This window comes from Pezoporus occidentalis, unplaced genomic scaffold, assembly GCF_034315485.1.
Source record: "Pezoporus occidentalis ecotype Australia unplaced genomic scaffold, CSIRO_AGI_Poc_V1 ctg19, whole genome shotgun sequence".
Taxonomy (NCBI): domain Eukaryota; kingdom Metazoa; phylum Chordata; class Aves; order Psittaciformes; family Psittacidae; genus Pezoporus; species Pezoporus occidentalis.
In genome coordinates, this window is record NW_026913748.1 from 8,353,456 (window position 1) to 8,369,109 (window position 15,654).

The 15,654-nt window shown below is 44.5% G+C and overlaps 1 protein-coding gene across 6 annotated transcripts; it reads left to right on the plus strand.

The window, feature by feature from the left end:
• Window positions 1-3,514: 3,514 nt before the first annotated feature.
• On the plus strand, window positions 3,515-14,798 carry USP18 (ubiquitin specific peptidase 18). Of its 6 annotated transcripts, none has more exons than XM_062616702.1 (11): window positions 3,515-3,653; window positions 6,236-6,431; window positions 7,557-7,683; window positions 8,968-9,113; window positions 10,018-10,097; window positions 10,757-10,903; window positions 11,232-11,327; window positions 12,399-12,569; window positions 13,505-13,636; window positions 14,101-14,150; window positions 14,452-14,798. In XM_062616702.1, exons 2-11 carry the CDS (start codon window positions 6,263-6,265, stop codon window positions 14,516-14,518), a joined length of 1,185 nt encoding a protein of 394 aa, XP_062472686.1. In that variant the 5' UTR covers window positions 3,515-3,653; window positions 6,236-6,262; the 3' UTR covers window positions 14,519-14,798. The 6 variants fall into 6 exon arrangements, with proteins under 6 accessions (XP_062472686.1, XP_062472691.1, XP_062472688.1 ...); XM_062616707.1 differs by having other exon boundaries at window positions 7,587-7,683; XM_062616704.1 differs by having other exon boundaries at window positions 6,255-6,431.
• Window positions 14,799-15,654: the final 856 nt, after the last annotated feature.

Below are 15,654 nucleotides of genomic sequence, written 5' to 3' on the forward strand. Positions count from 1 at the left end.
ACTGGTGGAAAGCAAATGCCACTCCTGTCTTCAAAAAGGACAAGAAGGAAGATGCAGGGAGCTACAGGCTGGTCAGCCTCACTTCAATCCCTAAATGATTTTTAGGCACATGAACAAGAAGAAAACTGTCAGGAGTACTCAGAAGGGATTCACCAACAAGAAGTCATGCTTTACTGACTTGATGACCTTTTATGATGAAACAACTGGCCTGACAAACTAGAGGAAAACCCCATAGCAGCCTTCCGGTATCTGAAGGGGGCTTATAGGGATGCTGATGCTGGGGAGGGACTCTTCATTAGGGACTGTAGTGATAGGACAAGGGCTAATGGATTAAAACTTAAACAGGGGAAGTTTAGATTGGATATAAGGAGGAAATTCTTTCCTGGTAGGGTGGTGAGGCACTGGAATGGGTTGCCCAGGGAGGTTGTGAATGCTCCATCCCTGGCAGTGTTCAAAACCAGGTTGGATGAAGCCTTGGGTGGCATGGTTCAGTGTGAGGTGTCCCTGCCCATGGCAGGGGGGTTGGAACTAGATGATCTTAAGGTCCTTTCCAACCCTAACTATTCTGTGATTCTATGATTCTATGATATTGTCTACCTAGACTTGAATAAGGCTTTCGACACTGTTGCCTGTACGATCCTCATAGTATGGGCTGGGTGAGCATAGTGAGTTGGACTGAAAACTGGCTGAATGGCTGGGCCCAGAGTGTGGTAATCAGTGGCATCAGATCTAGTTGGAGGCCATTAACTAGTGGTGTACCCCATTTAATTAACCAGATCAGTAAATTACTAAACTATGAAGTTATGGAGTAGCAGAAATGGCTCTGTTTAGGAAAACATCCTATTTAGGACATGCTTGATTATGTACCTAAACTGAAGAAACATGGATAAGTATTACTCAGCCTAGTGGAATTTAGACTCCTTTTTTGCTTCCCTCACAGTTCTGTTCTGAATTAGGCCCCAAACCAGAAACAGGAAATTCATACATGACACACATGTATGTGTTCAAACTGAGAAGTGACCCTGTTTTTCCCGTAAGAGAGGAGAAATAGGCAACGAGATAAAGACAAAACCCCGTGATTAAACATGGCAGATGAATTGCTTGGTCTGTTCTGTGAAAAACTGCAGAAAGCAATGCAGTGAAGTGGAAGTTGTTGATCCAGTGTGGAGTACTGTAAGCATCCTAAAACACTGGGTGTGCACTTCCTAATTTCCTGAAAGCTTTTAAAATCTCATCTGATCATCAGTGTTGTGGTTTATTTTATTTGCAAGGACACTCAGGAATCAGGATCTCTGCTTTCACAATAGTCAGTGCATTCTGGACATTAGAAGTGCCAGGGCAATTATTAGGAGCTAGCAGCTTTTGTTATAGTGACCCTACTCTGCGATGACCAGCCAGCAGTGTATTTGGAGACCAGAACACAGCATCTTTCATGTTTAGCCATCCCTTCATCTGAGCACACTTTCTGTGCTCAGACTTCTGCCTGCTACCTGTTTTGGAAGTGGGGTGTCATGAGTAACTTCAACATGCAAAGCTTAAATATTCTTGAGACAAATGCTCCTCTTAATTGAGCATCCAAGCCCTCACAGGGGTTATTACCAAAAGCCACTTCAGCTGCACACTACTTCACTAGTTTCCACAGAACTTTCAGACCTAGCTTCTGTTCAGTCTCCAGTGTTGGTTTGCTCTTTGTTCAGGTGGTTAGACTGTCTCTAGGCAACTTATGGCTTAGCAGTTCTTCTATCTCTCTTCCTCCCTTCTATGAAGCAGATGCCACACAAGCTAGCAATAGGAAGGGAACACTGCTAAATTTAAACCATTGACAAGAGGCTCTGCCAGAATCACAGCAAAGATGCTGAGTTATTTGTGCCCTTCTTCTCACAAGCCCCTATAGATATCCATACCCACCCCTGTGACAATTCAGGAAGCTTTTCACTGCCACTGCTGCCTTGGCTGAAGAGCTCTAACTGCCAAGCAGTGGTGCTGCCTCCAACAGAGCAAGGTTGTATGAGCAGGTTCTCATTTGAATCTGAATTTGGTAACTTAGTGAAACAACAGCTGAAGGCTTCTGCATAGCACATATGAATTCATGTAAGCAGCTCACTGATAGGGCTTTTCTGAGGGGCAAAGGGGTCCTCCAAGACACCAGTGACCTTCTAGGGAGCAAATAAAGGAAGACAGAAGCCATCAGGAGCTCTGCACAGCCTGTGGAAGGGGGCAACACCTACACCCTACAGGCAGAGACAGGAAGGGATTAGGGTTTGAGCCTGCCCTGGGGACAATCTGGTGGCAAGGGAAGGACATGACATCTGTGACCCTGCTGGAGCTCCTCTATAGAGGGTAGTCAAGTGTGCCCTGCAAAATCACACAGGGGCTCTCCCTCCTGGGGTCCCAAAGACTCGATCTATTTCACACACATAGCAGGACTCCCTGCATCACCTGCATCATTTCCAGAGTCAGCAGAGAGAGCTCTGTGGGGAAGCACCACTCACCTTCAAACTATCCCACCTCAAGAGGAGCAAAGCTGGACCAGTGGCCATCCTTTGAGTAGCAAAGCTTCCTTATGGGGCTCTGCAGCCCTTTATTCCTCCTGCAGATACGCAGGGTGAAAGGGAAAGCCTGGAAACCTAACATACACACTGGAGAAGTGTCCACCCAAGCATCAGTGGACAGGCATCATCCAGACATCAGTGACTTATTGAGGCCTGAAATTCCACAGCTTGGGTTAGTGTTGGAGTTGGTCCTTACCACTGTGCTGCCATCTGTATATCCCACTGCACACCGCAGCCCACCATCAGACAGGAAAACTGCCGAGGCTTTCAGCTGGCCACCTGGGTTAAGTTTCTCAGTGAGTTACTTGTTTGGGGTCATTTTAAATGAGCTGTTTCTTTCTTCTGAGTAGGCTATGGTAGGCCTTGACAAGAGTTCGGCTTTTCTATTGCTTTTGTGGCTAAACCTAACAAACGCCTGGCCCAAGATGCGTCTGCTTTTGGGAGGTAATGAGCAGCCATGCTAAGTCCAGGCAGAACACACCTCCTGAGGTACTGCCTCTGCTGAAGAAGAGGGCTTTTTCTTGCAGAGGTCAACTTCTCTGCCCATGGCAGGGGGGTCGGAACTAGGTGATCTTGAAGGTCCCTTCCAACCCAAGTGCCTAGAACAAACCAGACTGAACCAGGCCGAGGTGTCGGAGAGGGTCAGGACATCGGCAGACTGGGCCGCGGTGAGCAGCCCCTGTGCAGGGAGGGCTATGGTCTCCCGGCCGCCTTTCTTTCATCCCGCCTCGCCCCACCGCACCGGGCCGGACTGCCCAGGGCTGGGCCACTGCTGAGCGAGTTTCACTTTCTGTTCCTGCGCTCTGCCGAGCGGGAAATGAAAACTAAGCGGCGCTGCTGCTCTCTGACGCAGCCGGCGAGGGGAGAGGAGAAGCGCCCGCACTCCGCCGCCGCCTCCACGCTGCCCTTCACGGCCCCGCTGCGCCTCGCTCGCTGCAGGCGGCCCTCCGGTGGCCGGGCAGGGCTGGACCGGCCCGACAGGCTGAGGTGGTCCTGAGGATCGCTTCGGGGAGACGCAGGGTCCGAGCGCCCGAGGCTGTGAATGTGAGGACCCGCCGAGGCTGCGGGAATTGGTGAGCAAGGCTTCCGCTGTTTTGTCAGGTGGGATGAGCTAGAGCCACAGAGTGCCGGGGGGACGGAAAGAAGAGGGGGGAAAGGGAGCTGAACAAACGTGTTAGTGTGACAGCAAAGTGGGGAATCTTGTGTCAGTCGCATCCCAGAGGAGTATGGAAGTGAAGGGCTGAGAACCCTTCGAAAAGTATCCCAGGGCTGCTGCCTCGAAGCCCTCCTCCAGTCCCAACACCATCCCCTTGTCTGCCTGCTCCCCAGGGTACCCATGAGGGGAAAGAAGCGATGATGGTGGGGAATAGGTGTCGTGGGACAGAGGTGGTGGTCCCCCTCAGGCAGAGAGGGCCTTTGGGGCTGTGGTATGGGGCTGCCGGTGGTTTGCCGTGAGAGGCTGGTGTCTTGGAAGGATGGATATAGGCTGTGGAGCAGACTGGGGTGAAAGGAGGACACTGGGCAAGCTGAGGGCAATTGAGAGGGCTCAATGATAATGGGGCGGAGGGTATGAGAAGGTATCACCACTACTTTTTCTCTGCCTGGTGCTAGCGTGGCCAAGGGAGCAGTACTGAGTCCTACCCCTGACCTGCAAAAGAAACTGAGAAACAACCCTGCTCCTCCAGTGAGAGAGGAGAAATTAGGGGCAAGAGGGGAGCCTGCTCCTCACCAGGTTTTTATACAGTTATGCAGGGAAAGGAAAGTCAAGTGCAAATCTTAGGAATGCCATATTTCTGATATCCCTAAAATGGCAGTTCCATGCAAGGGTTGGGAAACCGTGTTCGTGCCCCTGCCTCCACACCAGGGATCCCATTAGTAGTGCCTGGGGGAGGATTTCATTGAACTGGAGACCCAAATGCTCCCATCTCTGTATCTGCCTTAATATCTTTCCACTTATTTCTCAGATCACGCAAAGCCTTTTAGACCCGAGCTTTCTCTTTCACCCACTGCCACCTTAATCCTACATCTCTTGCCAAAAGCTGTGTTGTCTTGCAAGTTCACCTCATGCCCAGTACATCTCTAGCTGTTGTTTAGGTACCTCTGCCCTGCCTATCCTCCTCCTTTATGTCTCTTTTGGCATCTCCACTGGCTGTATTACTTACCTCCTGGATGATATTGTACCAACTAAAACCAGTTGGTCTCACAGTGTAAGCGCAGATGGGCTTGTGCTCCAGCTGGGCCTTCAGAAACCTGAATGCCTCATTAAATCCTTGTCAGGGAAGGGGCAGAGAGAGTTCAGATGCTGTTTTGCTGAGGAAGAAATCAAGTCAAATTTCTCTTTTCCTGAGTAGCTATTCTCATCACGGGGTTCGGCTATTAAAAGTACTATTTTTGAATCTATTGAGTGTCTAAGTTTATTTCTCCCCCCCAGTAAAACTCCTCAGCAAATTTGACAATATTCAGAGAATCTGAATCTATGACACCTAATGTTCAAAAGTAAACCTTGAAAGTACAGAATTAAGAGTACAGTCAGGAAAAAGTATACTTGAGATTAAATGCAACAACTGGGGGGGGGGAAATAAATCGATTTCTGGTTTCCCTACCTAAATCTTAAGATTTTATATTTGACATTATTGGCCACAGTTAACCTGAAAAATAATGTGCTTTTAAAGCAAAGATTTTCTTTTTTGTGCAAGGCAGAACCAGTATTTTTTGGTTATTCTTCACTCTCTCAGCAGCTGGCCTCAGGTTCATTTTATGTGCCGTCTAGTATTTGTAGAATATTAATTTCTGAGCATTTGGTTTGTGTTTTATTTTTCCATCCTCACAAATTCTTCCCTAAGCATATATTTTTTTTATGATTCTGCCTTCCTGTTGGACGTGGGCTTTAAGAAAGTTTCGTTTCTGTGTAACTGCGTTTGAACATTTGTCACATTGCTTTGTCCTGGGTATTTTTACCTTGCTTTAGTTTGGTGACTTTTTTAATCTTTTATTTAAGTAGCCAGTAGATAAGTTATGAGAGACTGACGAGTGCAATAGTCTGTTCAATACTCGCTTGCAAATCAAGGCATTATAATGGTTCTTTTGTTTAAACAGTTACTTTGCCTGTGATCACTTGAAGGAGCATAAGAACAAGCTGATATTTAGGTGCTTAAATGCTTTTAAAATTACACTCCAAAGTGCCACAGTAGAGCTGTAACTAGAAAACAATGCAGAGATCCCAGTATAGAAAACAAACTAATGTTTATCAATTCAAAGGTCTAGACAAGGTGAAATTTGCACTTTTGAATGCTTGGGATACTTCAGATACTTTTACTAAACACAGGAGTTTTGTGTCATCTCCCATTTGCACAATTTTAAGCATATTATTTACCAAATCTTCCTGAACAGAGATATCTGTGGCTCCCTGGCTATGCAGAACCAAAGGTTCATTTATTTATTTAGCCACAAAAGGAAGAGAACAAGATGTGCAATTGACATCAAGCTCCATGTCTGTTGCCTTGCCAATACCCAGCACACCTACAATACCCTGTCTTAATTTAAATTTATCAAATGCTGTTGCAGTGATCTTACTAATTTTATTGACATTCCAGCTTTTTCATAATGAAAATATCACATTCAAAGACAAATCCTGTGCTTTTGGGTGGTCCTCCTCTTTCTGATCTTTCTGTGTCTTTCTGCAGCCTTTCTGTCTTTGTAAAGCACTGTTGATGGGACAAAGAAGTGGACGTCAGGAAACAAGCAAGAAACTAGAGATGGCACTAACAGAGACTATGAAGGCAGAAGCAAAAGTACAAAATAATGAAGAGGATGCTGAAGAGCTGAAGGCCAAAGTCCAGAGGCTGACATCAGTCTTTGGTGTGGCAGACTTAAAAAACGGTAATAATGTTTTGTCTATCCCTCACTCATACTAATACCTGCTGTTCCATTCTCTGTCCTTGGTTACATTTTCTCCTATTCTTTTACCTTTTCCCTGAGGAATATACAGGTGATTCTAATTTTGCCCTGCCAAGTAACCATTTTGGGTTTGGGTTTGTTTTGTTTTGTTTTTGTTGTTTGTTTTTTTTTTTTTGGGGGGGGAAGGGATTACATGAGGATCTCAAGGCTTTTTCCAATTTTAAGTCCTCAGGTTTGCCATTGTAGCCAAAAAGGTCTAGATGCTGTCTCTGTCTCTTTCCAAACATAGCCAGCATTGCTTGCAGATTTGCTGAACCATGGACAAGGCCCTAGTTATTCTGCTGCATCACTAGATTGGCCTCTCAAAAGCTTCCATCAATATTTCAGGTGTACATACTGTTCTTTTTCAGCTACAGCCCACCCTTACCACCAATTGTATGCATTCCAGAGTTGTTCTGAGTTTCCATTCCATGTCCTCTCTCCCTTTTGTGATGAATTCAGAAGAAAAACTTCGAATTTCTGACCATGGTTACTTATACTACTTTGGGGCACAGAATATGCTGTCTTTTTAGATGCAGTATGAACAGCTGTGGCTTGCTTTTTCCACTTCTCTCAAGCTAGTTCCTTTCTTTGAAATTGAGACATAGAACAGCAGAGGTAGGCTGAAGGGGAAACCTGAAGCCTGTGTGGTGGACAGCTAACATGTGGTCCCACATGTAGCTCTTTATTTTGTTAATTAAGCCTTATATAAAACATAATTAATTGTCATTAAGCCTGGCTGTGTAAAAGGCTAAATAAAAATCCTCATACAGGCAGCCTTTGACTTCTGTGAAGTTTTTTATTTTATGTTTAGATGTGTTATGAAAGGACTGAAAAGAGATCAACTGGAAGACATCTGAGCATCATAATCCAGGTTTATTTGGGTTTTTCCTGTCAGTTACCAAACAAAAATACATGTTATCTGCTTGAGCAACGTAAGAATAAGATTGAACACTTTCTGAGGCCTGACCAAGATGCTGCTCCTATATCCTGAATGGCTGAATGTGTGCAAGAGGAGTTTATCACTTCCAAGTAATTGTCACTTTCTTTTCTTGTACCTGTTTCCAGGACTCACTTCCTCTTTTTCTGTGCCTGCAGGAGCCATTGGACTGTACAACGTTGGACACAGCTGCTGTCTGAACTCCCTGCTCCAAGTGTTCTTCATGAATATACGTTTCACAAGGATACTTCGAAGGTACCACTGGTTTGAACTACCTAAGATACTCCCATTGTTGCTCTGTTGTTGTCTCCACTCCTTTTTTCTGTGTGAGGTGCATTTGAAGGCTTGGATCATCAAGGTGCTCACAAGGTGCTTTCAACTTATTCAGCAAGGTCTCTGCCTTGTTGTGTCTGTTACACACAGCCTAGGTCCTGCAAAGGTAGCAGTTGCAGATGACTTGTTAGTCATCTCTGATTCATGTGCCATTTGCACGTTGGTAAGCTACAGCCTTAAACTGAGTCTTCAAGACTTGTATCTCCCTTTTTCATAACAAGATGTGATTTTATTCGTTGTTTACTCATAGGCTGCTATAACTAAAGGGTGTGTTGTGTGTAACCCACTATTAATTTTGTAACTTTAAACGTGTGAAAGCAAACATATTGTGATCCATAGGCTCTGTCCTCTGATTGTCCTGGCTAGCACCTGATACAGAGGAGCAAGTGTTGTTGCAGAGGACAAATACATAGTGTTATTTTGTTTTGCTTGGCCATGCTTCCTGTTTGTTCATGCTGAAGATTTGGGCTTCTGCTTCCCTACCAACCACAGTAATAACTGGTTTGATTTGCTTTTACTCAGCTCACTGCAGCTTTAATTATCTAAGTGGATCATTCTTATTCAGTCCTCCTTTCTCCAAATTTCTTACATGCCTACCAGTGTGCAAAGAGGGAAGAAGACAAGTTACAGACATGCAGAGATGAGAAGTGTTGTTAATGGGCAAAGCTATATGGTGAGATAATTACCAGTAACTATCAGTAACTGGTAACCAGAAGGTTATCAGTGCTATTTGAAGAAAGACTTAGAAAAACCCGTGGACTGCAATAAATTTAGGGAAGGTAAAGAGCTTTCCAGTTGTCATCTAGTTGAAATACAAGCATTTTATACGTGTTGATCAAGTGCTGAAGTTATGTTGAGAATCAAGGCATGAGCAGGTGAGAGGCAAGAACAGCTCTAAAACTTGCTCTATCCTGAATGTTGTTTCTCGAGGCTAGAAAGCACTTCAGATCCTGCTCGGTTTGCCCCTTACTCATGAGAAGGCCAACTTAGAATTGTGGCCTTTTACTTTAGAATGGTCAGCCGGCACTTTGGGATGAGCTAGTGCAGGTGTCTGCTTCCCCTTTTTCCTTCTTTTGCTGAAAACAAGCCCATTCTGGTGCCTCTTGAGTTGCTTTCTGTGCTATCGCCCTTTGCTTCTTCAGGTGTGATGTCAAATATTTCTTCATTGTACCACTCGATTACCATTCATATCACTTCTCTCGATAGGATCACGGTGCCACTATATGCTGAGCAGCAGCAGAAGAATGTCCCATACCAAATGCTCCTGCTGTTGGAAGAGATGCAATGTGGCAAGCAGAAAGCTGTTTATCCCATAGCCCTGGCTTACTGTCTTTCAGCATACAAAGTGAAATGTAAGCAGCGCCACCTCATGCCCACCTCATTCTGCAGACCAGAGATGTTAATTTTCGAGCATTAACAAGAAGTGCAAACTCTGACATCTCATTCAGAGATTCAGAAATGTGAGGAGTTAGGTACATGATGGTGTGTAGTAGTGAGAGAGATGTTGTATCTTACTTGTGAAGAGGGGAAAATAAAAGAAAGAAAATGCTCCTGCTAGATATCCTTGCTGATGTCCAAAGTGTAGGAAGACTATCAGACTGCTAGAAGACTCAGCTACTGATACTGGCCAGAGGGAATGGGCTGTGCAAGGCAGAGAGAGGACAGCTTATAGCTTGATTTGTCTTGCTATACTGGCATGATAATAGTGAAACAGCTGCTATTTCTTATTAGAAGGAAGGGATCGTGTGGAAAAGATACTGAGCTCACCCTGATCGCCAAGGATAGAAATCATATCCTTCCTGTTCCTTGTTATAAGGGCAGAGAAAAAAATTTGCTGGCTTAACCTCCCACCTGGGCAGGGTCCCAAAGGGCAGAGAGTGTTAAATGCATGGGGGACCGGAGACAATGGGATGTGGAGGGTCTGTTTACATGTGCATATACACACAGTATATTCAAATGCTCTGATCTTTATCATACAAAAGCTAAAATAGGACAGCACTGCATCTGGTGACAAGTACATGACTTTTGCACTGGGTTCTACAATGGGGCACTCGAACCCTCCCATCTTTTCCCACTGCCTGCCTGGGTCACATGGTGACATTCATTTCCAGTCTAAGCTCTGTCCCTGACAAGGAGAGCCAAGGGAAGAATAGACTGGATCTAATGGGGGTCAATGAATTTCCCGTTGCCATCTGCAGGAAGTCTGCTGAGTGCTGTTCATAATACCGATCAAGGTTGTGTTTTCTGTTTGTCCAGTGTTTGTGCAGCATGATGCCGCTCAGCTCTTTCTGACCCTCTGGAACTTGATAAAGAAGCAGATGAAAAAGCCAGAGCTGGTAAGAACAATCACTGAAAAGAACACAAGATCTTTTGGCCCTTGTTATGTGTGATGTAATGAGAGAGGGAATCTTGATTTCATAGGCTTCAAAATTATGAATCACAATTAACTTCTGTTCATCCTACTTTTTGAGCCTGCTAGGGTCTCCATTCTCATGGGAGAACCAATTAATAACAAAAGGTTTGATTTTTTTGCAACACTGGTGTATCTTGACACAGCTTCTCTGTTCTTTGAAGTCAGCCATGTGCTTTTCATTGTAATTATTCATTGTTAGCATGTTATGTATATGACGGTTCCTCCCAGGGGAGCTGTGTAAGGTAAGAGAAAAGTAACTCTTCCTCAACCCACTGCCATAGTTTTGTTCATATAGAAGACAGGCTCCTGTTGCAGTTCCAGACAAAACAGTAGAATTCTTTACCAAAGCAGATATTTGTCTGGTCTTGTTATAGACTGTCTTTCCCCTCTGCTATGTGATGAGGGGAAGCAGTTGTTCTCCAATAAATGAACTGTCCATGTAAGTCAGTGTCAGATCTGGGGTCAAGCCTTAAAGTAGTAACACTGAAGAAACGTGTCCATGTGGTCTTTCCTACTCACAGAGGAAAATACCTCAGCTGTGTTCTTCATAAACCTTGTTTTGGCCTTTTTTTACCCCTCCAGGTTGAAGAGCTGAGTGATTTGTACACTATCTGTATACAGGAGCACCTGGCCTGTCAGAAGTGCTCTTTTGAGGAAAAGAAGAACAGCAGCATGTTAACCCTTCCACTCCCACTGCTGGATTCCAATTGCCGCATGCTGAAGACTCTAGTAAGTTAGTGCCAGTACTGGCTCCTTAGGAAGAAGATTATCCCCTGTTCACTGTGGAAGCCTTTTTTTTGCAGCACTGGTGTGTCCTGGACTCAGGTAGAATCTCTAAGAATCTCTGCAGGGTGTCTGGTACTCTGGGGTGATCTTTTCTCATTCACATTTCTTCTTTATTTTGAGGAGTTCTAAATTTCTTATTATTATCTTTTGTCCTTTGAATACAATATGCCTTCTGTAGCTTTGCTGCTTGCTTGTACCCTGTGAAACAAAGTAAAAATGGAAATCTGGCTTGAAGGAATTCAGTTGAAAGAAATCTCCTCTGTCTCCTTAGAAGGACTGCCTGCAATGCTTTTTCCAACCAGAAGAGCTGACTGATCACAACATGTGTTTCTGTGAGCAGTGTGGAAGAAAGACACCTTTTCTGCAGGTAATCAGATAATTATTTCCCCATATTTCTCTTCTACACAGAACTCCCTTTAGGACTGGGAAGGGTGGGGAAAGGACTCAACCATATCAGTTTGAGGAGATCAACAATACAAAGCTTTGTCAGTGCAGCAATGTCAGCTAGATAAAAACCACATGCATCTTTCCTGTTAAGAAGTTCCTTAATGTAGATGTAGCTCTAGCAACAAGATAATGATTTTATGGGTTTTCATATAAGCCACCAAGGGATGCAGCATTTTTGTATCAGCAGAAAAGTTGGTTTATGTTAGTGTGAGGCATCCCTGCCCATGGCAGGGGGTTGGAACTAGATGATCTTAAGGTCATTTCCAACCCAAACCATTCTATGATGCTGTGATTCTATGATTCTATGTTGCGCTTCTGCTGTAGGGCTCTACACTGCTGCATAGCTCCAGAGGTAGACAAGAACATGTTACTGGAGCTGTGCATACACATAAAAGTAGGATATCTTAGGGTGATTTCCTTTCTTCCCTGTTTTCCACTGCCCTCCCCATTTTTTACAGTGTTGATCTCTTCAATACATTTGCCTCTTCATGAAACAGCTAATTCATCAGCTGGCAAAGAGAGGTGCGGGGGGGAGACTGCCTCAGCTCAGGGCTCGGAGGTACTTCCCATTGAGTCACCTTCAGGGCCACAGTACCTCCATATGTCTTGTTGGCAGCCATGGTGGCAGCAACAGTAATATCAACAAAGGCAGTGGTGGAAGGGATGAGCTGTGAGGTTGGCATCCTCCGTGGACCTCTGGTGGCCAAATGTCACAAGAAAATTGCCTTGCCTCTCCTCACCTACCTGTTGCTACTAACCTAGGGTTCAGAAAGCAGGCTAGAAAGGAAGCAACCCTTGAGAAGACCAATGCTGAAGTTGAGAAACTTGCTTATCACAAATCCAGATGAGCTGCAAAAGCATCTGCTGTCCAGTGGAACTGGCATTCATTCACTGTAGCTCTGTCTGTTCACAGGGTGACAATGGTTGTTTCCACCCCACCTCCCCAGGTCTTGTTCCTTAGTTTTTAATGATGTTACTTATTGCTTTACAGAGCATGAAGCTAGTCCATCTGCCACAGACCCTGACCATACACCTGAAGCGTTTCTGCTTCGAAAAAGCAGCCCGCATTCACAAGCTTAGTCACTACCTGCCATTCCCGCAAGACCTTGATTTCAATGCAGTCTTGACAGAAAGTCAGTGCCAAGCAGATGACAATGAAAAGGTGAGATACTCCTAATGCCCTGGTTTAAAAGGACATTTTCTTCTCCCCTGTGCTCAAGTCTCATAAAACCTTAAGAGGTGACATCAGTACTTGCCTAGGTTCAAAGCACCTCTCTTAAAAATGTTCATCTCAGGCTTTGCCTGTGCATGGTGCTCTCTCACATCTCATGGTTTTAAGTGGTTCAGGCATTATTCAACTTTCTGTGCTCAGATTTAACCACCAAAGGCACCATAACTGAAGCTTTCTGCCATAAGGACAAAAAAGAGGCTTTACAAATAAGACCCCAACTTCTTTTTTACTTTTTTTTTTGTGAGTGTTTAGCATAACATTTTTCTTCCAGTTCTAAACATACTAAAGAAAAGATGAAAACACAGTTCATTTGGATGACCAAATCCAGACACTGTAAACAGTGTCTTAGATGCAACTTCCCTCGTGTGGTTTGGACTCCAGCTCAAGATGGTCTCAGTGTGAGCAGCAGACCCACTGCTTTGGAGAGGTCACCAGTCCAAGACAGGGGAATTCCATTCCTGGCAGTTTCCCATGTAGTGTTGTTTGCACAGAGTTAAGGTTAGCAGGGAGGCAACAGCTTTGCCAAGCAGCTGAGGGTGGATCTGTTCCCCTTACTGAGAAATAACAAGGCGAAGTGTGGCAACAGCCAAACCTCATGGTGCAGTGTTGGCTGCAGTGTTTGCTGCCCCTTTGCTGTCCTACAGCCTTTCTCATGTTCCTGTGTTCAGGGAGGCTGACAGCCCCATAGCTGATAAGCAAAACTCTGAGGGTAAGAACAGAAAGGGCAGGATCCTCAAGGCCAGTCTAATCTGCCTCCTTTTTCCTCACAAAACACACATTCTTGCTGCCCTGGCTGCTGAATCTTCTTTAGCCAATGGCAAATGAGAATTGCTGCACTAAAAGTCACTCTTTGTGGTTCTTCACAGGCTGGCTGGCAGTATGACCTTTTTGCTGTCATTGCCCATTCAGGATCAATTAGCTGTGGACACTATTGTGCCTATATTCGAAGTCTCACAGAATGTAAATGGTATTGCTTCAACGACTCTGAGGTTTGCCAGGTAAGGAGACAAACACACATTTCTTTTGTAGCTTCCTGGTTACTCCTCGAGATCCCATTCGGTCTCTCCATTTGCTCGTTAGAGAGAACCAGGGAAGAAAACAGAAGCTGCAGAGCTCTGTGCACCTCATTCTTCTGCTGCAATGTACTCTGAACTGAGGGCAGAGCTGCTGTAGCTTCTGTACCAAACAAGGCCTTGGGTTCTGCTTTGCAATGTGCAGAAGCAGCCATTCACTGTATACCCTACTTTATGTACTCTGGATCTGTTTAACGTATGTATTCAGAAGAAGGAAAGGAACTGTTTTTCCTCAAGGAGTAAAAACAATAAACCCATTTATTAAAGGGTGTTTAGTTTCTGGAAGTACCCCTATACCACTCTTCTTAAAAAAATTGCTGTGCTGGTATCACAATGTGTCCCTCTCTTGAGAGCTTTTACCAGCCTCCTCTTGTATTTTATTTCTCTAGGTATCGTGGGATGATGTGAAATGCACCTATGGACATTCCAACCTCCACTGGTAAGCAAACATACCTGTTTTTACCAAATGTTCCTCTGGGGTTTGGAATGAGGATAGCAAAGAGAGGGAAGACAAATGGTTTGAACTGCATATTGCCAGGGATGTACTGGAGATGCAGGAGAGCAGAATCTCTCCTATATAGTGCTGCCAGTGAGTGAATATGATGCCTTAGGGATCACTGAAGGGGGCTGGTTTGGTTGACACAGACCTCAAAAAGCTGAGCAGGACCAAACCTGGGAGGTTACTTGCAACCCTAATCTTCAAACATACATCTTGTTTTGCCTTTTCTTTGTTTCCACAGGGGAGAAACAGCCTATCTCTTGGTTTACATGAAAAAACATCCACAGTGGCCTTATCCAGGAGTATGAGAATGTCTCGTGAAGCTGTGCATTGTCCATGGAGATCAGCACCTCTGTGCCAGTGCGGACGTGCACAAGTGTTCCACAAGAAAGACATGGCGCAGTCAGTCAGTGACCCCTGCCTTCGCATTTATTTATGGAAAAGTTAATAGAGAGACTTAGCTAGAGAGAGGATCTCAGAACTGTTGCAACTAGAAAGTTTTTCTTTCATATGTTTTTTGATACTTACATGATTCTATTTATTAATTTCCTCTTAAAAGATAGTAAAGTTAGTCCTTGTCTCTTCTGACTTACCAGTTTCTTTAATGCTGATGCCTGGAGTCCAGTACAAGGGAAGAATCTGGCCTGAAAGCCTGCCTGATATTCCATTGAGGGACGTGGTATGACTGGAAAGCTGCGATGGCCATGGCTAGCCAGTAGGACCATAAGAGCTTGAAACTTACTCTGCCCTTTTAATACCATGTTAGATGCTGGCAAACTGGGCAGGGGACCCCAAAAGTCTTGAGAAACAGCTGGATCAAGGACCAAAATTTAGGACATGTGCATGAATGATGTTTACTCCTTCAAACCTTCCTGAAAATGAATCACTACAGGGGCTGAGGTGTGTTTAAAAGTTGGTGTCAGCATAAAGAAGTGTTTTTTAAATCAGCTGCTTTTGTAGTAGTTCTGATTTACAAGATGAGTTTGTACATATTTGTGCAGATGATTATTGTTTTAGCATGCTTATCAGGCATTTATATGTATGTTCCTTCCTGTATAGAGGAAAATACTAAGAGCAACAGAGATCCTGAATCTAGCTAGTGATTTTGCACAATGCAATCAGTACTGTGACAAGAGGAAAAGTGAGATGCCTCCATATAAAAAAAGTAAGTAATCTTTGTACCTTCCATTGAGCCCTGTCACTCCACACTGTTGGTTCAGCCTGTGCTCCCATGACGAGACACACAGCTGGAGGGGAAATGTAAAGAGAGCTGGAAAGGAAGGCTGGTAACATGACAGTCAGAAGGAGAGAGTTCTAAAAGCTCATCACAAGACTCAACTGGGAGGAATGTGATGCTTTTAAAACATTCATGGTAAGTCTCGATGTACCACAGCCTGTGAAAGGATCAGTGATTTCAGTAGTTTGAGATTAAAAGGACTTTCTA

Excerpts from the sequence above, each read along its gene's own strand:
- USP18 (XM_062616702.1), top strand. The coding sequence starts at position 6,263 with ATGGGACAAAGAAGTGGACGTCAGGAAACAAGCAAGAAACTAGAGATG. Across the intron at positions 10,098-10,756 it reads AGATGAAAAAGCCAGAGCTG|GTTGAAGAGCTGAGTGATTT; the intron begins GTAAGAACAATC and ends TTACCCCTCCAG. Across the intron at positions 12,570-13,504 it reads AAGCAGATGACAATGAAAAG|GCTGGCTGGCAGTATGACCT; the intron begins GTGAGATACTCC and ends GGTTCTTCACAG.